Source organism: Cephus cinctus, unplaced genomic scaffold, assembly GCF_000341935.2.
Source record: "Cephus cinctus unplaced genomic scaffold, Ccin1 Ccin1_scaffold0196, whole genome shotgun sequence".
In the NCBI taxonomy this organism is placed as follows: Eukaryota; Metazoa; Arthropoda; class Insecta; order Hymenoptera; family Cephidae; genus Cephus; species Cephus cinctus.
The window spans coordinates 87,129-108,108 of record NW_014332917.1 but is presented as its reverse complement, the minus strand read 5'-3'; the positions used below and the strand labels follow the sequence as shown (position 1 = coordinate 108,108).

Genomic DNA, 20,980 nt, shown 5'->3' with positions numbered 1-20,980 from the left:
GGATTGGGGGGGGGGGAGGAAGAGGAAATATGAAAGAAGAAGATGAGAGTTATATTTTGTCAGGAAAACTCGCGGAAATGTGTCACGGGATAACTCTGCAATTCTCTACAGGGATTTCTTTTCTCTTTACTTTTCTTTGGATTCTTTTTTACTTTTATATTGTCTTTCTCTCTTATATTTTCGTTCCTTTACTTAGTACGCGCTTTCAGTTATTCTTATAGTGACTGTACGTTCTATTCGCGACTCTTTTGTTTTATTCGCCATTGCGTATGCTAAACGTTGTAAATTATCAATGAGTGTCAGTATGCGTATTGGTGACGTGGGCAAATTTCTGTCGGGAAAATTCGAAAAGTTAGGCGACGCGATCAATCTCTGTCTCTCGGGGAGGTTGCGCGTGATAAAGATGTTCATAAGTGAAGCAAGGTAGCAGGTGTTGGTTGGCATCCACCTGTTCGTGGTAAAAGGACAACGGATAACTTTGTTTATCACGGACGTCTTTCCGATATCAGGACGAATTATTTATCACGAGCTTTGCTTCAGGTAAAAAACAGAGGGAAAGATTAATTAAGTTAGAAGCTGTGTAAAAATAAATAAAAATATATTAAAGCGAGATGATATCTGCACTGAGAAAAAAAATGGTCAAATTTACTATTTCTTAACTATTTCTTAATTGTTGTTAATTGCTTTAACAATAAAATATTTGTCAGCAACTATAAGCTATTTATGTTTTTTCCACTTCAGAATACTTCAGTATGAAAGAATATTAAATAGTTTACTTGATTCTAAGAGTTTATATCGAGGCAGTGGACTGGAACACTAGGTGCTGTACGTTATTAGCTTTTATCGCTTCTTCATCTCTTTTTCAGAATTCTATAACAAATAAAGTTTGGGACTTATTGGCTCGTTGACCCGCCTCTGCTTGTGGGTATGCCGGTCCCTCTGGTGGCCGTTTGCTGTATTAGAATGAATATAGTTTTTTTACCATAAATATGCTACAATATTTACCCTTGATATCCATGTGTAAATATAATAGTAGATTTTAATTTTTTTGTAAGTGAATTGGACTTTTTGAAATTAGTAAAGTAATTTAGTGTGAAATTAGTATTTATTACTACAATTATATCCACCAACTGCAATAGTAAACTCAAGTATGCTAAGATAGTTGGCGCTACTGAAGTTATTGTAAAAAATACTACAAGTTTGATTTCACTGACTAATAATATTCTTACCATGCTACATAGTTAAGAATACCATCGTCTTTGTTCTCAGTGTAATTATACGTATTACTATGAAAAAATACAATTTTTGTACGCAGCATCAATCGCTTTGCGATTTATTATAAAACCGTAATTTGCAAACACTTCTATTCTTTAATGTGCATTAACGAATAAAAACTTCCTGATTATTTCCTATCGATCAATTACACCTTGCGCTCAATTGAAACTTGTATATCTAATGGCCCGGTATTGATGCGTGAAAATCTTTCTGATTCTATGTACCAACAACTCGTCCGTGAATCGTTATCCGTATTTCTACACAGGCAATATTTCGAATTATCTGTCGTTTGGGATAATCTGATAATTCTATATGAAAAAAATACCGATCAACGATTGAACTTTTTAATAACATATATAACATACAAATAATACCAATCACGTAATTACTATAGAAATTTCTATTTTTTTCATTCATTTCGTACATACCGGATCAGGATATATTGATATATTGATGCTCATTTTAAAAGCGAGCGGATGCATGGTTTTTTTGACGTAAAGAGTCACGTGGATTAAGTACCTGAAGAGCCCCAGTCAATTTAGATCAGAGTTTCGTAGAAAAAAATAGACATCTGTGAATCGAAATTTTATATTCCTCAGATAGCTAAGTAACGTGCCTGCTCCCTGGTTATTCGAAGCTAACCGACTGCCGATTTTTGATAATGAATCATATGATCTCTTGATACTAGCTATCAAAAATTAATCATGCTTATTGAGCAATTTTAACTAGAGAATTATATAAGAATCATTTTTTATGCCCAAAATTTATATATGGATCGTTCACGGGGAAATGCCAGACTTATGATTATTATAGATAGATTCTACAGAAATTTCATTTTGGATTATTGATCCCTACCGAGAGACGAATTACTACGCGACTTTTAATTTCTTACAGAAACTATATTCGCTCGAGCACACTACATTGTGCACAATGGTTGAACATCGGAGTGCTCGTCCGCGAAATACCGCCTTTTGTATTTCAAAGCTTTTCCTTTTCCTTATCGCCATTTGGGTCGCCGTCAGAATGCTGTTTCTTCAATAATTTAACAGAATAACCGTGCTGATATTTTGTATCTTGCTTGTCGAACAAGATAAGTCATATCACGTAAATTTGTGACTTATCAAATCAACATAATCACTTCTAAACTCATAATTCACATTGATAACTTCAAAACTGAAAGTCACAAACTCTATTAATTTAACAGGATTAAACGTTTGTTCTCTTTGTTTTAAACTTATCATGACAATTTATAATAATTATCTTAATGTAATATTTGTAATTCTGTTTTAACTTAAAATATTAAATTATTTCATGTTTTATCCTCAGACCTGGCAATATATTTTATTTCAATCTAATGTTGAGGATCGTACAAATATTTTGAGATTATAAACCGAAGGGAAATAACTCCTGCACGATCTTCTCGCCACTAACTTTCTCATGTTCATTATACATATGTACACGAACGACGTTAATTATAAGATCAAACATAAACCTATAACGATATTGTCCTTTCATACATAATGCACTTAGGCCCGCGGAACTATATTGCTACGGCTTTTACTCTTGGTCAACTTCTATAGTTACACTATTACATACCCCTTTACACTATGGCAACTTCATAGTACCAACGCACACGTCCCTACTCAACACACCCTTATCAAGGGGCCCTTCCTCTCTATCAGCAACTCCGACATGTCTCGAGCGCGACAAGGGGTTGGTCAAGTGGGCCGCAGTCTGTCGCTCGTTTGGCACATGTGTATTCAAATAGAATACTCGTCGTCTCACCAATCCAAAATTACACATCTTACCTTTTTTTTTCTTTGTTCCTCATCGTCACCATACAGACTGTTTCCATGAAGGTCCAGTTTCATCAAGTCGTTCTAACATCTGCTAATCCCTATCCTTAAGCCAGGAAGCTTGTCCATGCTAATTCCTTATTATTTTTAAGAGATATCAAATCCATACTATTTATATACGTTTTTCTTTCAAACTCTCAGCTTTCATTACAGAGAAATAGATCACTTGACTACTATATGAGTCTAAGGTGGTTGTAACTTGAGAGACCCTATAAAGTTACCAGGGGGCTCTATTTAACACTGTCAATGAAGTGGCTTATCCTATCTATAAATTGACCATTGACTGTGAATCAGGGTTAGGATTTGGTATGCTTGTCCATATCTTGGACAATGAGGATACGCTTGAACCGAAGTTAAACGGGTATCAAGTGCATTGTTCAACCCTTAATGCCCCTCGTAAAGGTCAATACAATAACCCTGCTCGATGGTATCAAACTTTCTATGCGAATGGCACACGCTGAGATCCTTGAGATTAACTGGCTGAAAATAGAGCTTTATAGCACATCTATCTCTTGCCGGTTAACTATACCTTTATAGATTTCATGTGCTTCGTTGTATCTCTTTAATTCATACTGGACGTTCACCTATTATTCTACATAACACATGTATTACGTACTTGCATATTTGAAATATTTGCTAGTTACGTAAAAATTTATAGCGCAACCTAATCAAGCTTCATTCATCAGTTTTCTATCGAAATTCTATATAATGCAGTGATTGTAATTTTGCGTTTTTTTCTCTCTCTTTAAATTTACTATTAATATCAGATAGGAGAATCGTGTCTGAGACGATATATCTAATAACACGGTGAAATGTATATCGTCTCATACACCTCGCCTCTGTGTTTTATAGTTGCAATAAATCAATTTTCTTTGCCGCTATATGATAATATGGGAATGATAGACAGTGATTTCAATTTATGATGGCAGTACATGTCTCTTACGTTTTTTCTATCCGACGTGTGGGAAAATCCACGAAGGAAGAAAATTTTGCAATTTTATAATAGCAATTTTCCAAAGTGTATCTACTGCACGTTAAAAAGTGACTTACACGTGGGACGTCCGGTACGCTGGGAAATACAGTTTCTATCTAACCGCGTGGAAAGTCACGTATCCTCGGCACGACGGAGAGTTGCCCACGTAAAATGTTCGCTACCAGAAGCAATTTTTCTAGCGAACCCTTTGTATTTCCGCTCGATTACTGCAAATTCCGAGGGGGTATTCGGAAGGGTTGTGTTAGTTATTGTCTGTACGTTGGCAACACCCTAAACAATGACGTTTTCCGTCACATCGTATAATACATCCCCTTACTGGGGACATTGTGACTTGAATTTCAAGCATTGGTCGATGTCTCTTATAAGTCGTGACGTTATATAAATTTTAGGAATTGATGGTGCAACAATTTTTGTAATACTTTGAAAAAGCATTGGATATTTATAAGAATGTAAAAAGTTTAATAATTAATTAAATGCACAATTTAATCAGGCTACGATTGCTAACGGCTGGTCTATGGACTGATTTGATTGCTTATCGAATATGTTTTTTAAGAGTTATCAAAATAATAATTATATTGTATGTCTCGAAAATAAGTACACACTTATTTCGTGTCTATAGCTGCGATGTGTACGTATGTTTTTTACTCATTTTTGTTTTTATTTTCGAAAACTTCAATGCTCAATTTAACAGATTTGTAAACGCTACACTCTGTGCTTGTTCAGTGCGCGAAAAAAATAGCTAAGTTTTAGAAGTTATTATATTTTAATATACGTCAGCAAAAATACTCGAACCATTCAGAATTTGTATTTTGTCGCATCGGATGCACTGAACTTTAGGGCTAAGAATTTCTCGCGTTACATTTTTATAATGATTGGTTATAAAATTTACAAGTAACATGTTTCGTAAATTTGCATTAACCTTCGTTTCACGCCGTTTTACCGCAAGGATGAAGTGTTTTGGTAAAACTTTTAAATTATGAATATTTAACAAAATGTCTAAGTAGTCGAGTCCTGTTCCAGTGGCGTAGACACTCAGAAATACCAGTTTCTAGTAATCGTGTCAAAAACGTTAAAATTTGTTTCGACACCTATGCGTCATACTCTCTATAAAAGCTACTGTCGTAGCAGAATACCTGTGGGAAAACTTCAAATATTTAAATATCCGCTAGAGGGTGCACAATTATTTTCCACCACGGTACTTTACAACCGGATCCCAGCGGATTCCAGATCCCTTAAATTCAATAAACTTTTTTTTCTAAGGTAAAATGAAACCTTTTGTGCTGGAAATCTCTTTGATAAAAAGGGAGTTTCGGATTGCCACTTTCGAAGTTGAGCTAAAAATTTGTAAATTTAAAATTCCTGATATAATATCTCGACGAATATAAAAAAAAATATTCGGACATGAGTGAAAATAGTGTTGCTGTGATTTTTCACATCAGTAATTTCAAATATACTTTTGGAAAATCGAATTTAGCGACCTCAAACATCTATTGATACCAACATTCTAAAAATCGTATATTAAAACATTGTATTCCTCTGCTAGTTGCATATGCGTCATATGACGGGGGTCAATTGCATATCAAGTGCAATTTTATGTTGACGATGCACCACAGTTTTTTTTTCACAGAATTAATTAAATTACTAACTCCTGTTTGTATTGCGGATAGAAAAAGTGATACTGTTATAAATATAATATAATACGGGAAGAGTATTAATTTCGATCAATATCATAATCACATAAGAATTTATCATTACCTGATAATCTGATTTTGTATTCCTTTAAAATTCGAGGGGTCCAATTTATTGAATTCTATATTTAATCGATCTCCAAAACAAATTAAAACGTGACCAATGCTATCATTGTCATATCTATTTATGATAAATTGACATCTAACGCTTGGTAACTAAACGTTATCAGGAAAATGAATAAAATCGATTGATTACATTTGGACAATAGGCTAACCAATTATTTCTTCATCATTTTTCCTTGAATCAACATACTACATTGCACATGCGCCAAGATTGATGTTCAATAGGTCGTTCGTCTATATCATAATGTGGACGCGTCGTCGAATTGAATTTTTCTTATGTATCCTAAGGTATTTGCATAAACGCACAGGAAACCTGTTTTCTTCCCCCAAATAGGATTTTCCGATTGAATAACTTCAAATAAGCTCAGATGACGAAAACGAAATAGCACGAGTCAAACACAATACGCATCTCTTCATGTATGGATTGGCTTGCTGTGCGTATCTATAGATTCCAGAGAGAAGATGGGAGTGAGTATTCAGAGAGTAAAGAGAAGAGAATAAGAGAGAGAGAGAGAGAGAGAGAGAGAGAGAGAGAGAGAGAGAGAGAACCACAGAGAATTCTGCGAAAGACAGAGACATTCCGAGGAAAGAGAGAGAACCGGAAGTTAGAAACTCGGCACCCTGGTCACGCGCCTGACCTAAATTGAAATTCTTGTTTCGCGCAGCATTTATCATGCGGTTCTGTGGCTGATCTTTGGAATTGTTTGGCTTAGTCTTCAGACCTTGCTACCTGTTAGAGAGACAGGGTAAAGGGAAGAGAGCGTTAATTACCAAGGGCGCGTAATCCACCCTTAAAGGTCGGGCCACATTCCGCGCGTTTGAAATAGTCTAAGTTTTCACTTGGAGTTCCTCGCTTTTCTTTCTTCATTTCTTCATTCACTATTTTGGCCTGTGTATCTCAATTTTGATATCTGGATCAGTGCGGAGCAATTTGATAATTGCTTTCTCGAAAATCAAGCAGTAATACTGCTCGTTAATGAAATATTAATATCTCGTCTCACCATACTTATTCCTAACAACTTTTGTTCTCGTAGATATCGTATAATTGTAATGACGGAACGTCGTTGTATATTTATTTACATAGGTACAAATTTTGATAATTTAATGGTATTCGAATGAATTGATTTAACATCATGGTAACCCTTTTTTTCTACAAAAAATTTTCAGTTGTACAACAATATCTATGCAAGTATTTTACAAAGTTTCCTCGACTCGACGTCCGAGCGACACCTTGTAATTTATCTTCGGTACTTTCTCTCGTAAAAGCGACCGAAAAGATAAATTTTATGATGAGAGTTAAGTGTACCGTAAAAATATCTCAGCTGTTTTACCTGAAAAAATAAAGACGTCATACAAAATAAAGATAAACCGTTATTACTACTCGCGAGAATGCCTGCTGACAGAGCGTTAAAGAAAAAAAAAAGTTTCCGTAGAAATATCGATTGCTAATATTAGTTAGCCATCATTGCGTGAATCTGGATAACGTGACAACTTTTGAAAGTCGTTACAATCGTCTCTACATTTCCACATCCCCGTATCCCTACAACACTAGCCAGTGTATTACAGATATTCACAGTTCAACAGCGAGTTAAAAAAAAAGCTACGAGAACGTCGAAAAAGAGAAAAAAAATGAACGAGTCCTCCATTTAAAAAATTGCAGAGATACCCCATTCGAATGCCAGAGTGATACAGTGTATCTGCCGTAACAGGAACCAAAGAGTAGCACTCGAATGTCGATTTGTCAATCAGTAACGACTATATATATACATGCCATAGCGGAACACGATTACGTCAGTATCGATTGATAAATTTGGTATTCCCATATACCAACCTCTCTACGTCACGTAAAGTCGGTATAAGTTAATTCTAAACCGCACCATAGACAAAGTTGTGTATTTGGTTGTCAATGGAATAGCTTAGAAGTATATAGCATAGCTTTGTTTACGAAGCTACTTAAACCCATAGCTTTAGCATCCAAATCAGAGTTTAGTTACCCTATTGGATAACTTGGCTAATAAGATGCTAAGCGGTTTGAGTCTAGGGGTGTCTAATGTGGCGAGAGATACACGCGAGATTCGCTGGTTGGCTATATATATATTATATATATATAGTACTCTATATATATATATGTGTGTATTCGTACATAGTCAGTGCTTTTGAGAATAGGGTGTTGCGTCAGGGATTGTGCAAGAGCAAGGAGACTGAGATGAGAAACGTGGATGAGACGCGTCAACACTTGAGGATTATCTTAATGCTCCCTCGACAGCCCATACACCTACAGTCTGGCTTCGTATAGCTGTCTTCTGACAGACGATTACCCTCGCTCATCCGAGCGAATAAGCCAAGCTTAATCGATTTAACATCATTTCGTGACTTTATGTCAAGCCCTGGGCGTTCAATCTTGAGAAGGGAGAAGTATCTTCTTAGATGGTCACTATTTTATTAAGGAAGCATGATGCCCTTTGGCGTTTCACGTGAAAAAAATTGTATACATATACATTTATGAATTTGCGTAATGTAACATATATGAATAGTATATATATTCATTTTAGCATATTGGCATATCATCTGATTAATTCGACAAATGATCTTAAGTTAGACATTTGACGTTATAAACAATCTTTCTCGACAGAATATATTCTATTCATTTATTACATATCAGGAAATAGTGATTTGGAGGATATATACGATGTGCGTCATTGATACTCTTGGTCGGAAGTAATCCGTTTATTTTTGGTTGGAAGTAATCCTAGCAATAGGGAAGCTTAGTGCAAATGTGTAGTGCTGAATCATATCGCTCTTATTATTGATTGTCCTTACAGTCAATCGCCCTGATATACCCATTATGGGTTTGGCTTTTGGTTTTGGTATACGAGGACGTAAAGTCAGATACTTGTGACGTTAATGGTTAAGGAATATGGGCAATCGAGGCGGCGCTAAGGAGGTTCCTATGAATAAATCAACTGTCGTAAAGCGAGTCATGTTTGTATAGCGCTGCAATAGGAGTTCTTGGCTTGCATCATTGGTTAGTACTTGTTTACTAAAAGCCTTACTAGATTTATATAGCGGATCTAGCGTTCCTTTGAAGTATAGATTACGGGATCGATACGTAAATGTCATTGCTTCGTAACATCCCTATTTCGCGTTTACTTTAGCTGCCGCTATAGGTACACAGTAGCTAATCTGGGTAATTTCCAATGAATAACTCACAACCCATCGTCGTTTTCATTAGAGCGAATATTTATTGGTATATTTAGGGATCAATGCACATATATTTCTGTCAATTGACATCGATTTATACAGAGATGTTAATTACTTTAAGATTAATTTCTCTAAAAACTTTCCGAAACAAACTTTTCTTCGAAATGAATAAAATTTTCTAGTAGATACTTATTATGATATACGTGAGAGAATTTCAGGGGGAGGAGGGGGGTAATTAGTATCGATAGATTATTCTTGTTGCGATTAATTTTCGCATTTCGTATTACTCTAGGGAAAACATCTCGAAAGTTTTATGTTGTAGCCTAGTACTATTTCGATATATAGTTAAGTGAAATTGAACGATTACTAATCCAAACCACGTTAAAATCATCAGTACGCAGTATTAAATGGCTACTCCATAATGATTTGCCAAATCAAATTTGTAATGATTAAATAGAGCAGCCCGCGCTTGTCAACTGCAGAAATGCACTTTGGCAAACGTTCGATCAGGGATTCATCTGCAGGCAAAATCTAATGGCTTCATGAATGATTATGCAAATTAACAAGAGGTAAGGGTTGCTCGTAGCTTTTAATAAAAGAAGCGGAGGAACGCGAAGCAACCCCTACAGCAACGACGTCATCTCTGCGTAGCCTTTCGTTATTTCACTCAGACTCGACTAGTATAACGGACAACGTTTTTTCACTGAAGAAAAATTTACCAGACTCAAACTGGCTCGTTTGCCAGCGACAGATTGTTTCATTTTCATAAATATGCTCACCCGCTTCAACCACGTTGCCATCCAGCCAGTCCTTCTATCACTCCCTATAGTACTTCGCATTACTCCCTACTAGTTTGCTATATATATATATATATGTATATATACACATATATATATAACATCAACGGGTGACGGTGCATTTCCATCCACAGCGAATATTTCACCGAATGACAGGATGTCTGATGTGAACGAACCTTGGGCTCAAAAATAAAATACGTATAACTCCATCAAGATTCGACATCAAAGCCTACTACCATTCACGTGATTATAATTTTTCAGAGCACAGATAAAAAAAGGCTCGTTGTGTTTCTATTGACGTTTTCTATTTACATCTATCAACACAACATATACGTGATTCCAATGTATTATCGTTATTGATAACAATTGTAAATATTTGCAACGATCGCCAATTGAAATAATGATATGGCCTAAATAAGTGAAATGATTGTTTTGGTCGTACGATAGATAAACTCATAGCCATTGCTTCTGATTATACTATATTGTACATCAAGGAAGGTACCCGATACGAAGGCCCAGAGATGTATATCGTCTCATTGAGATAATGCACGGCTAAGTGGATATCCATTCTGTACATGTTGCATCTCCTGGTCTATCAATCTTGATCCCACGGTACATAAGCACGCTTCGCAATCTTGTATCAGACGGATATGTATAGTATATATACACTATACTATGTTTAGTATATGTATATGATGGAGATGCAAAGACCAAGAGAGCTCTTCGTTTCGGCGCCAATCATCTCACAATTAGTTCTGACTGTTCCTGTAGTTCTAAATATTTCACGAGATCTTGATTAAACTTGATAAAACGTTTTTACTCATCCAGTAGTATTTTAAATGCTTTACCAATCAAGTAACTGATTAGCTGAAATTTGCGTGTATTAAGTATAGTAAGTATACATATGTCCGATATCTGTTTGTTGATTAATTAGAAAATTTGACTGCGTGCTAGGAGTTATGATATTTGTTGGATTGAGTTAAACAGATGCGATATTAATTATTAATAACATAATAACACATATACATATATTATTAATGCAGATGATAATACTGTATAGAGATTCTATACATCTTCACACGCGTGAAGAATATATTTTTAGGATATTCCCAGTTGAGAATTTTAAGATAAACCCAATGTTTAATTCTTTGGATTAATTTATTTTATTTCTGTACTGGACCAGAATACGATATCGATGAAATTATAAATTGTAAGATGATTCTTGCTCGTTAAACAATTCACACAAACTGTACGGGAGAAATGAGGTAAAGATAATTTTGAAATTATTTAAGAAAATTTATGAAGATTCATGGAGATTTCTAATAAACCCATTACGATTATCCTAGCTTATGATATATTTACATATGAGTGCGTTAAAATAAAAAAAAAAGTAATTATTTTAAATTAGGCATCATGTTGTGCAATGTCGTCCAGATCAGAGTTGTTTAAACCATTCTAGGTCGTAATCTCAAAGACGGCTACGTTGCAGCATATGGCACTTGGTACACACGTATACATGTTTTTCATCTCAAGTGCTTTTGTATCCAGTTGACAACCATTTCTCGTATACAAATACAACGGGACAGAGTTTGCACCCTACTGACCCGGAGAACAAACGAGCTGCTAGCGGTACTTCTACCTACCACGAGGTCGTCTAACGTTCAAGTATCACGGATGAAAAGTCTTAGAGCCAGTCGACAAGTGAATTACTGCTTGTTAAGACGTATGTAACGTCTACGCCATTGGCCCTAGAGCTTATCATAGGATATTGATACCCTTATCGATATCCTATATACGACACGTAAATTTCCTACGTGCGTACATATTCACATCAGATATCTAAGCATGTATTTCGGTGTACGTGTGAAGAAAAGATCCGGCAGAAAATATTGTCCAGCAAAGCTGGTGACTTTGATAGAATTCACGCGCACAGCAATACATGCTCAGTTATTGAATATGCGCGCATACGCGCATAGCCACTATACGAAGTAAATTAATAACGTCGGTAAAACTTCTTGTCTCTTATTCAAGTACAACAAACCACTGATAATAACACGAGTTTCATTATGAAATCAGGTTTTATCTTGGTTCCATCATAAAAGCCTTTGTTCAGACTTTTGGTATCACAGTGATCCATCGATGAGTGTTGTTGTTTAAATAAAAATCCATAATTTGGCTTCGTTTGATGTATGATGGTAAGCAGGAAAAGCAACTATCCTGGATTTACAACACGAGCTTAGCTATGTCCGTGGTACTTATTTGATACTAAGCTTCGGAACGTGAATTACGGTTACTTATTTTTCCTTTTCAAATAGAATGCTTTCAGCGCTGATTATTTTCCGCTCGTAAGACTGAGCATAAAGTTAAACGTGTCTGTACGAATTGGCTTGCGAAGCCAGGTTGCAGGCAGGCCAGAATGATCCTTGTTCTTGTCGAATAAAGATGATTACTCTTTTCTTCCTCTTTCGCGCACTTTTCTTGAGGCACGTGAGCCACACGCCGCGTCGTAAAAAATATTTACAGCAACTTTCGCGAATTTGCATGTTGTCAAGAAAATATGTAGCTGGCTGACTTCTTAAGAACTTTCGTAGTCGTCTTTTCCTCGTGCAATTGTTTCTGAATTTGCGACAAACTTCTACCTTCGGTTTCCGGTACGATCACGTATATAAGAAGCCAGTTGATTAGAGTGGCAATAATGAAGATCCATAATGGCGCGTGGATACCGAAGACATCGGCAAGTTCCTGTAACGAAGTAAATAATGTAAATAATGGACTTTACCCAAGAAACTTTTTTCTCTTTCATTTTTCATGTTACCAACCTGATATATCTTTACTATCAAGATGGAGAGGAAGGAGTAATACAAAGCGCAGAACATGGCTGCAAATGATTTTATACTGTCGGGAAAGATTTCACCCTGATACGAGTAGGCAATGGAATCGAGTCCGACACCATATGAGATTACGTAAAGTATCACAAAGACCATCGGTATCCAGTTAACAACTGTTATGTCGACTCCAAGTGACTGTAGTAAGAAGAATATGGCCAGTGCTACGAGACAGCCGGTTGTAGTTGGAGCCGAAATTAATAATAGCTTCCTTTTTCCAGTGAATTTAACTAATGAGACACAAATTACTCCTGCAAACACAATGGCGACGCCCGTGATTATTACGCTTATATTTGTTGATACCTTCATTCCTGCTTGGCTGTATATGTTTGTTTGATAAGAGAGGATAGCTGGAATACCGGAAAAGACTAGGGACGTGAAGAGTACGATAATTATTCTGAAGGCCTTTCTCGTGCCACGTCTCTGCACAATCTCCTTTACGGAAACGTATGCATTAACGAAGCAATTGGCAGGTTCGTTTGATACTATCTTTTCAATTTCATCCATCTCTTGGCTGATATCTTCTTTGCCGAGGGTCCATCTCAGTACCGATTCTGCCCTTGCGACTTTATGAACTTTTCTCAGGTACATCGGCGATTCGGGCATCCAGATGAACAAGACGAGAAAAATTGATGGTATCCAGATGCAGATAATCGAGAGCGATACTCTTGACAGGTAGAGACCTAATACGTAGGCGATTAAGATGCCAACATTGTTCATCAACGCGATGAAGGTGCTCAATGGTCCTCTTGTTCTTTTGTCGGTCACTTCGCCGATATAAATAGGAATAACACACAGGCTGATACCGGAACCAACGCCGGCGAAAAATCTTCCCAAATAAAGTATCGAGTGGTCGTTTGCCAATGCGAAACAGAGCCAGCTGCCAGTTTTTGGTATAGCCGCGCAAATTATACTCCATTTACGTCCGATTTTATCCATCAAGTACAAAGCTAAAAGTGGTCCTGTTACACCACCAACAGAGAGGTAGTTAATGACCCACGCACTTTGCTTTGATGTCACTTGAATCGGATCGTCACCGCCCATCAGTTTTGGTATCATTGAAGTGCTCCAGCCTTCGTGAAGTCCATTGTCCAGCATTAGAAACGTACCTGACATTTAATCGTTGTGTTTTTTTTTTCATTTACATATTCTTTAATTAACAATTATTATATTTTGTCATATAGGATAAATTTCTTATTCTTATATATTTAGCTCTTACGCTATTGTGGTACTTACATAATACGCCTGCTACAATTTGACGAACTACACCGATATCCACGCGAGAACAAAAAGGCAATTGTGTGATTGTCATAACTCGTGAAAAATTATCTTTATATTAACATGTGGCTCTGAAAATTAAAATTGTCAATTTTGGCTTTTATGGAAAACCGGGTAAGATAGTATATGGATTTTGGCTACGTGTATCACAAAGCCCACCTTGATCATCAGACTAATGAATACCCAATGAATCTTTGCGGTGTAAATGGTAGCCAACAAATTTATCTGGAGGACAGAGTGATCGATTAACACGGAAACGTGATCATGTCATCAAATAGATAAAAGATTGATTATGATTTCGAGAAATGGAGAGACGCGTATTTCGCTTACGGGAAATACATATTAATATTATCAAAACTAATATATTTACTGTGTAGTAAAATTAGTTCTTTCAAGTGCAATAAAAAATGTTCAATTCTCTGAAATTTTAAACAAATGCATTACATAACTTGCATTATTGCATTAGGGTTGCACGAATGTACTGGCTCGTTATATATAACATGAAAAATTCAGTACGTTTTAATGTATAAATAATTTATCGATAACAGGAAGTGCGGCAAATTCAACTTTGGAATATTGATAAAACAGATTCATAATAAAATTATTGAAGATAGATTATCTTAACGTTTCTAAATAATCTTTTCACAGATTCATAGATTATCAACTGTCTGACTGGCGTTGTTATCCATTATACATATATTGTCTATCCTTATCGTATACACGGGTTATGTAGATGCGTAATATGTAACTGAAAATTATACAAATGAAATAAATATATATACGGTTGGAGATTTATAGAATACAAAATTATTGATTATATCTTGCAATTTAATATTTCAGCAACAAACTCCAAATTTTACAATTAGTTCTTTTTCTAATACACATAAAAAAAATATTGTATACAGATCCAACAACTGTCGACGTCGAATTTCTATGCACGTAAAGACCATGATCTTGAAATATTTGAAAATATTTACACGAGAACAGTACGAAAGTAAATGAATATTATAAACCGTAGATCGATTGTTCGTGTTCGCTTGAAAGCAATGATCGCTTCGAAGAGTACTACGCGAAAGATATAAGAACCAATTTGGTTTGATATGATTCATATTTAACTTAATGTTCACGCTGAATGGATTATCAAAATGAATTTAATACTTTTTATTTAATCAACTCAACTTCATGTGTTATATGATATATTTATCTCCATACATTACTAGTGAGATAAGTGACCGAGGCTGTCAGCGTGACGTCAAACGAGATATTACTGACGCTCAGCTATTAATGACACTAGCATCAGTTGGCTTCTTGTCCTGCCCCGCCATTTCCTTTTGAATATCTTCCAAGGTCTTCCCTTCCGTTTCCGGTACATACAAGTAAATAAATATCCAAATAACAATCGTCAAACTAGCCAACGTCCACATGGGTACATAGGTCCCATACGTTTCACGTAAAACCTAAGGTCATGAAAATTCGTTAAAAATAATTATTTCCTCACAGCAAATAATCATCCCAAGACGTAGACATAACTTCTCACCTGATACAATTTAGTCACCACGGTGGTAGACACTGAGTAAAATATTGAGCAGAACATGGCAGCTGGCAATTTGACATCAGGAGCGAATATTTCCCCTGCATAAGCAAGAGGTATGGGATTGATGGCAAGACCATAGGCCACAACAAAGATAACTACAAAAACCGTAGGGATCCATCTGAAGTTAGGCATGTCGATTCTGTAGGACCAGAAAGTGAAGAAAATGGCAATGGTTCCCAATGAAACGGCACAGAGAGGCATAGCTATGAGAAGCAGAGTCTTTTTGCCGGTAATCTTGACCACGCAGACACAACAAATACCAGCAATTACAACAGCGCAGCCGGTAACGAGGATGCTGGCATTAGTAGAGACATCAAATCCAGCTTCCTCATATATATACGACTGATAAGCAAGGATCGGGGTCGCTCCGGTAAAGCTTAAGGCACATAGCAGAATAATAATAATGCCAAAGGCTTTACGGTTGACCCGCTCGCTAATTCTTTTGAAGGAAATCAAGATGCCGACAGTGTGCGTTTTGTCTTTTGAGATAGTACGTTCGATCTGCTGAAGTTCCTCGAGCACATTGTCCTTACCTAAGGACCATTTGAGTGCCCGCTCAGCCTCCGTTAATCTGTTTGTTCTAGCGAGGAAGAGTGGACTCTCTGGCATCCAGACAAAGGTCAGTGCAAAGATTATTGGTAACCAGACGGAAATAATGCCCAAAGTAAATCGGCTGACGTGTAAACCAATGACGGAGACAATTAGCATTCCAGTGTTTATAAGAACGGCTGTCATGGTACCCAATGGACCTCTGGTCTTTTTGCTACTGATTTCACCTATGTAAACGGGTGTGATGGAATAGGCAATACCACAGCCGAGACCTGCTAGGAATCTTCCGATATATAGAGTCACGTGATGCTGACCAAGAGCTAACAAAAGCCATCCAGCTGTTAGGGGTATCGTCCCTGAGAGCAAGGACCACTTGCGTCCAATTTTTTCCATGAAGATCGGTGCGATTAGCGAAGTCAATCCGACCCCCACGTACATGAAATTTATGATCCAAGAGCCTTGATCTGGCGTTACGGTTATCGTTGGATCATTGCCATCCAGTTTTGGGATCATTGATGTGCTCCACCCTTCATGAAAGCCACAGCCCAGCATCATAAGATTGCCTATGAAGAGATTCGACGTGTAAACGAGCGTGTGAGATTTTTATTTCTTTATCTTTAATTATTCGTTCGAATTGTCTTTCATTTTTATTCAAGAAAGAAGAATATTTTTTCGATACTTACATACCAACCCAATCTGTATTTGACGGCAAAGCCCTAGATTAAGTTTTGGAAGCTTCATAAAGACTTTCTCGATTGAAAAGTTTTTTCGCCAGCTAGGAAAGTAAAAATAAAAATAATATTTGATTAATAAAAAAATGATAAAACATATTCAAATGTATTTAATGTAGCACTTATTACATCTTTTCGAAAAATTGAGATTACTTACTTATCACGGTAATCCTAGTACCAACGGTACGAAATGTCTAGAGGATTGTAATCAATAGTGCAATATTAACATCAAATCACACACAGCATTATATCTAGTCCTTTGGTATACCTTCCAAAGTCTGCAAATTTGACATATGGCTATATAAGAATGTAAATAGCTAAAAATTTTCAGATATAAAACATTGATTTAGATTTCATAATTAAAATATTTTATGATCTAGTGTATAAAAAAAATATATATGTAATTCCATATTTAGAATTGTAACACCTAGTATAAATATAAATGACATGATAAAATGTCTCTCATCACATAAGAAAGCATTCTATTGACTCTTATGACCCCTGTCATCAGGAGTGATAACTAGTACCAATTAGGTTGGAACTAACTGCATCCCCAGCCGCATATCTCGTGGTTTGTGCGTGACGTCACATAACGGCTACATCTATCTGAACGCAGGGATGCTGCGCGATTCTACTTGGTCCTTGCAGTGACATGTTGCAGAGTCCTGCTCCCAGAGCGACAATTATGGCTGGCAATACAATCTGCATGGTATTAGCAGTCTCCGCCTGAGCCGTGGACTTGTGACTACCTTAACTTGGATTTACGTTCAGAGGCTGGACTTCCGGTTATGTCTAGTATTAAGCAATTTACGCACATCAGAGATAGACTGTAAAAGTCATATATTGATCTATTGGATAGTTGATGGAATTATCTGACAATGACGCAAACATCAAGAGTGACATATTTATGCATATGTACGGAATTACTCAACTGGCTAGTCATACTTTTGATCAAAATGTCTAATTGCAGAAATAATTTACTGACGGTAGCTATACGATACGTTGGCGCGATACACGTAATGTATCGACAATTTTAAATTCACGTGGTATAAAATAGAATGATTGGAACTGTAGGACCCATTGAAGCTTTTCTGTGATAAACTCGTGACGATATTACTTTTCGAGTGGAGCTTAGAAAATTTCTTTTGTCTCTCTTATTGTTTTCGAAAAGTTCCTAGAATTTCCCCTGGACTAAATCACGTCGTCTTATCTTGATGAGTTTTATCGATAACCAGTAATCCGAAGCGTATCGTTTTCAGTACGTGATAGACTAGTATCGACGGGGGATTAACAATCGGTATAGCTTAACAATGGAGTATCAACTGATCAATATGTAATATAGTTATTTTAGATATTTTTAGATATAGATATAGTTTTAGATATTTTAGATATAGTTATCGATGAAAAAATGTAATACATTTTTAAATTAACTTATCTCTTATATGTATGTTAAAATTTTACAGTCAGCGAAAAATTTTCAGAAATAATCGATTGATCCCGATCCTTAATTTTTCTATGCTATGCAAGGATTGGTGCGAACCTCGAGTCACAAGGTATATGGATAAAAGATAACAGTGTACTACCCGAACGAAACAGTTGTGTAATTTTGGCAATTAATATGCATCGGGGCTAACTTCTAGATAGTACTTTAACGAAGCAACTAACTTAAATGATCGGATTAATTTTCTCCGCTGCATTCCACACCTGCCATAAGGATTTAGCACTGTTATGCAGCACGGTCAATTGGATTTGTCCCAGGTCCATTTTACAAAGTTTCATCGTTAAAAAGCATTCGGATTAAATGTGGATTGAAAATAAGTTACTGCGGCGATTCTAAAAGAAATATTATCTTTCGATTTACACCATTGACCGTCAAACTTTTTCCCAATTGTACTATTGCATAGTGTGGCTTCAGCTTATAACAAACTGGTATCGCCATGGTACTTCAAAACTTAGCAACTGACACCATATATCGTTTTCAACCACAACTGCATGACACATGTGACTGTGTTTTATCGCAATTAACATCACAAAAAAATAAGATAAAAGTGCGTGAATGCGAATATGTATTTTCACAATTGCAAAACGAACATTTAACATCAAATATATCAAAGTTTAAACATTTTGCATGTAGTTTATAACAGTAACAAATACATAATCCCTTAGCAGTTTCACTGTTAAGAATCACATGTATGAATGTTATATTGATGACGCTAAATGCATAAAATACACTCGCATGGCTTATATTAACCTCATCAAGACAAACCTGTTTGCCTTGGTACTTTAAAAAAAATATTTTCTCTCTTAGTTTAATTAGTACATACGCCTCTGGAGGTAATCGCGCATAATACTATCATTCAAGCTTTAAAATTCTTTTAAATCCATAGGTATCTTTTTCATAGCACATATGCGTGGCTTTCCACTAAAAACCGTAAGCATTCATCGACTTTCTTCAAAATAATAATATCGTTAATGGTATCACTATATCTACTATCTATTAAACATACACACAAAGTTATACAGAAACAGACTTAATAGACACAAGAGAATAACGCGAGATCCAAACTTCTGTACGTCTCTCGCACAACTAATAGGATCTTGTTGGTAAAATATGCTGAAAGGTTGTTGTGTTAACACCGATTACATTATGTAATATGATCATACATGGATACGTTGATTCTAGTTGTTATGAACGTAGTTACTCATCCATTTCCGCATATAATATTATGATAACTAATATTGCTACATCCATAAATATATGTATATGAAAATAATAAACCTGTCCTAAATCTTAAACACTATAGTCACGAGCGCACATACTAGAATCATGGACAATCCTGAAAATAACGCGGTTACCCGATTACACGAAATCCTTGAATATTTGTTTTTTCATTTTCCTAAGGAATTCCATTCGTTCCACGCAATCTCACGTATAATTATTCCTGGAAACGTTTCTCGAGCGAATGTATTAGATTTCCACGTGATAACTTGATTCTGTAATAATCGAAGTCTTCAGGCAATACAGGTAGTCTCATATTTCGCATTCGTAAGATCTGTAGAAAGCGTGAAACGTAAATTGTAATTTTCAAGTAAATACAACTTTTTATTCATTCACTCGTAGTTTTCTAGTTAATTCTTTGGAAACACCAGAACGAAAATGTTGTTACGTGTTTTGGATATTCTAACGATTTATTTTGATTCCCCTTATATAATCGTCACGAGTGCTTTGGTTGAAACCTAAAGAAAATAATGCATCGATTGTTCAGGCTAGGTTGGGTTAGGTTTTGTCGTCCCGCGAGTGACGCATTCTGCGGATTTCAACATTACTCTCGAAGACAAGAGTAAAGAAGCTGCACGGTATGGTTGCCGAGAGAAATACGAGCGTCGGCTTTATTTATCTCCATTAGCGGAACGTATAGGAGTAAGCAATCAGGTTAACCGAAGCTTCGAGTAATGGTTTTCTTCTAACGGTATAAGTATTTTCCATGGACCATGTTCACCCATACCACGTTTCTTCATGGCTCCTTTACTTCTTTCGAAATAAAATTAAGCTAGATACAGAAATACGTGCCTCTCTTTTAAGATCATACAATAGATAACCTTATAACCGAAGAATTAACTTATTACAGATCACGATGTCTCATTTGATTTTCGTCTGATTAGAATTATCGAATGTTATATATTCAAATTGTCGAGTGGACAGATAAATATAATAATCAAAGAGATAGTAATTCATATTTATTTAAACTGTCCTTACCATACTCTGATACACAGTCATTTCGAATTATTGATTAAATTCCAAATATTATTTTGGATTAATATTCGATTTTCTTATAAAGTAAAATATTTTACGGGTATATGGACTTTTTGAGTTTTTTTTTACGAAGGTCCATTGGTTGTCCATTACGATATACAACTTTTCATATCAGCTCTAATCAATATCCAAAACCAATATCTCGTGTGGATAACCCCCCCCCCCCTCCTGCCGTCTTATCACATTCTCGTCTTT

General features: G+C 36.0%; 3 protein-coding genes across 11 annotated transcripts in view; all 3 read right to left on the bottom strand.

Annotated features, from left to right (window-relative positions):
- Positions 1-20,980, bottom strand: part of LOC107264863 (glutamate receptor 1) — an 86,413-nt gene that overhangs the window by 30,853 nt on the left and 34,580 nt on the right. The window lies entirely within an intron of this gene.
- On the bottom strand, positions 11,074-15,062 carry LOC107264864 (facilitated trehalose transporter Tret1). The gene is made up of 4 exons (XM_015733600.2): positions 14,257-15,062; positions 14,056-14,168; positions 12,754-13,928; positions 11,074-12,676 (listed from the first exon to the last, which is right to left on the bottom strand). The coding sequence occupies exons 2-4, from the start codon at positions 14,129-14,131 to the stop codon at positions 12,482-12,484; spliced, it is 1,446 nt and encodes a 481-aa protein (XP_015589086.1). The 5' UTR covers positions 14,132-14,168; positions 14,257-15,062; the 3' UTR covers positions 11,074-12,481.
- Positions 15,244-19,576, bottom strand: LOC107264865 (facilitated trehalose transporter Tret1). 9 transcript variants are annotated; one of them, XM_015733605.2, is made up of 5 exons: positions 19,479-19,576; positions 17,129-17,249; positions 16,924-17,015; positions 15,635-16,803; positions 15,244-15,554 (listed from the first exon to the last, which is right to left on the bottom strand). In XM_015733605.2, exons 3-5 carry the CDS (start codon positions 16,979-16,981, stop codon positions 15,372-15,374), a joined length of 1,410 nt encoding a protein of 469 aa, XP_015589091.1. In that variant the 5' UTR covers positions 16,982-17,015; positions 17,129-17,249; positions 19,479-19,576; the 3' UTR covers positions 15,244-15,371. The 9 variants fall into 9 exon arrangements, with proteins under 9 accessions (XP_015589091.1, XP_024937824.1, XP_024937825.1 ...); XM_025082056.1 differs by having other exon boundaries at positions 17,499-19,570; XM_025082057.1 differs by having other exon boundaries at positions 17,518-19,570.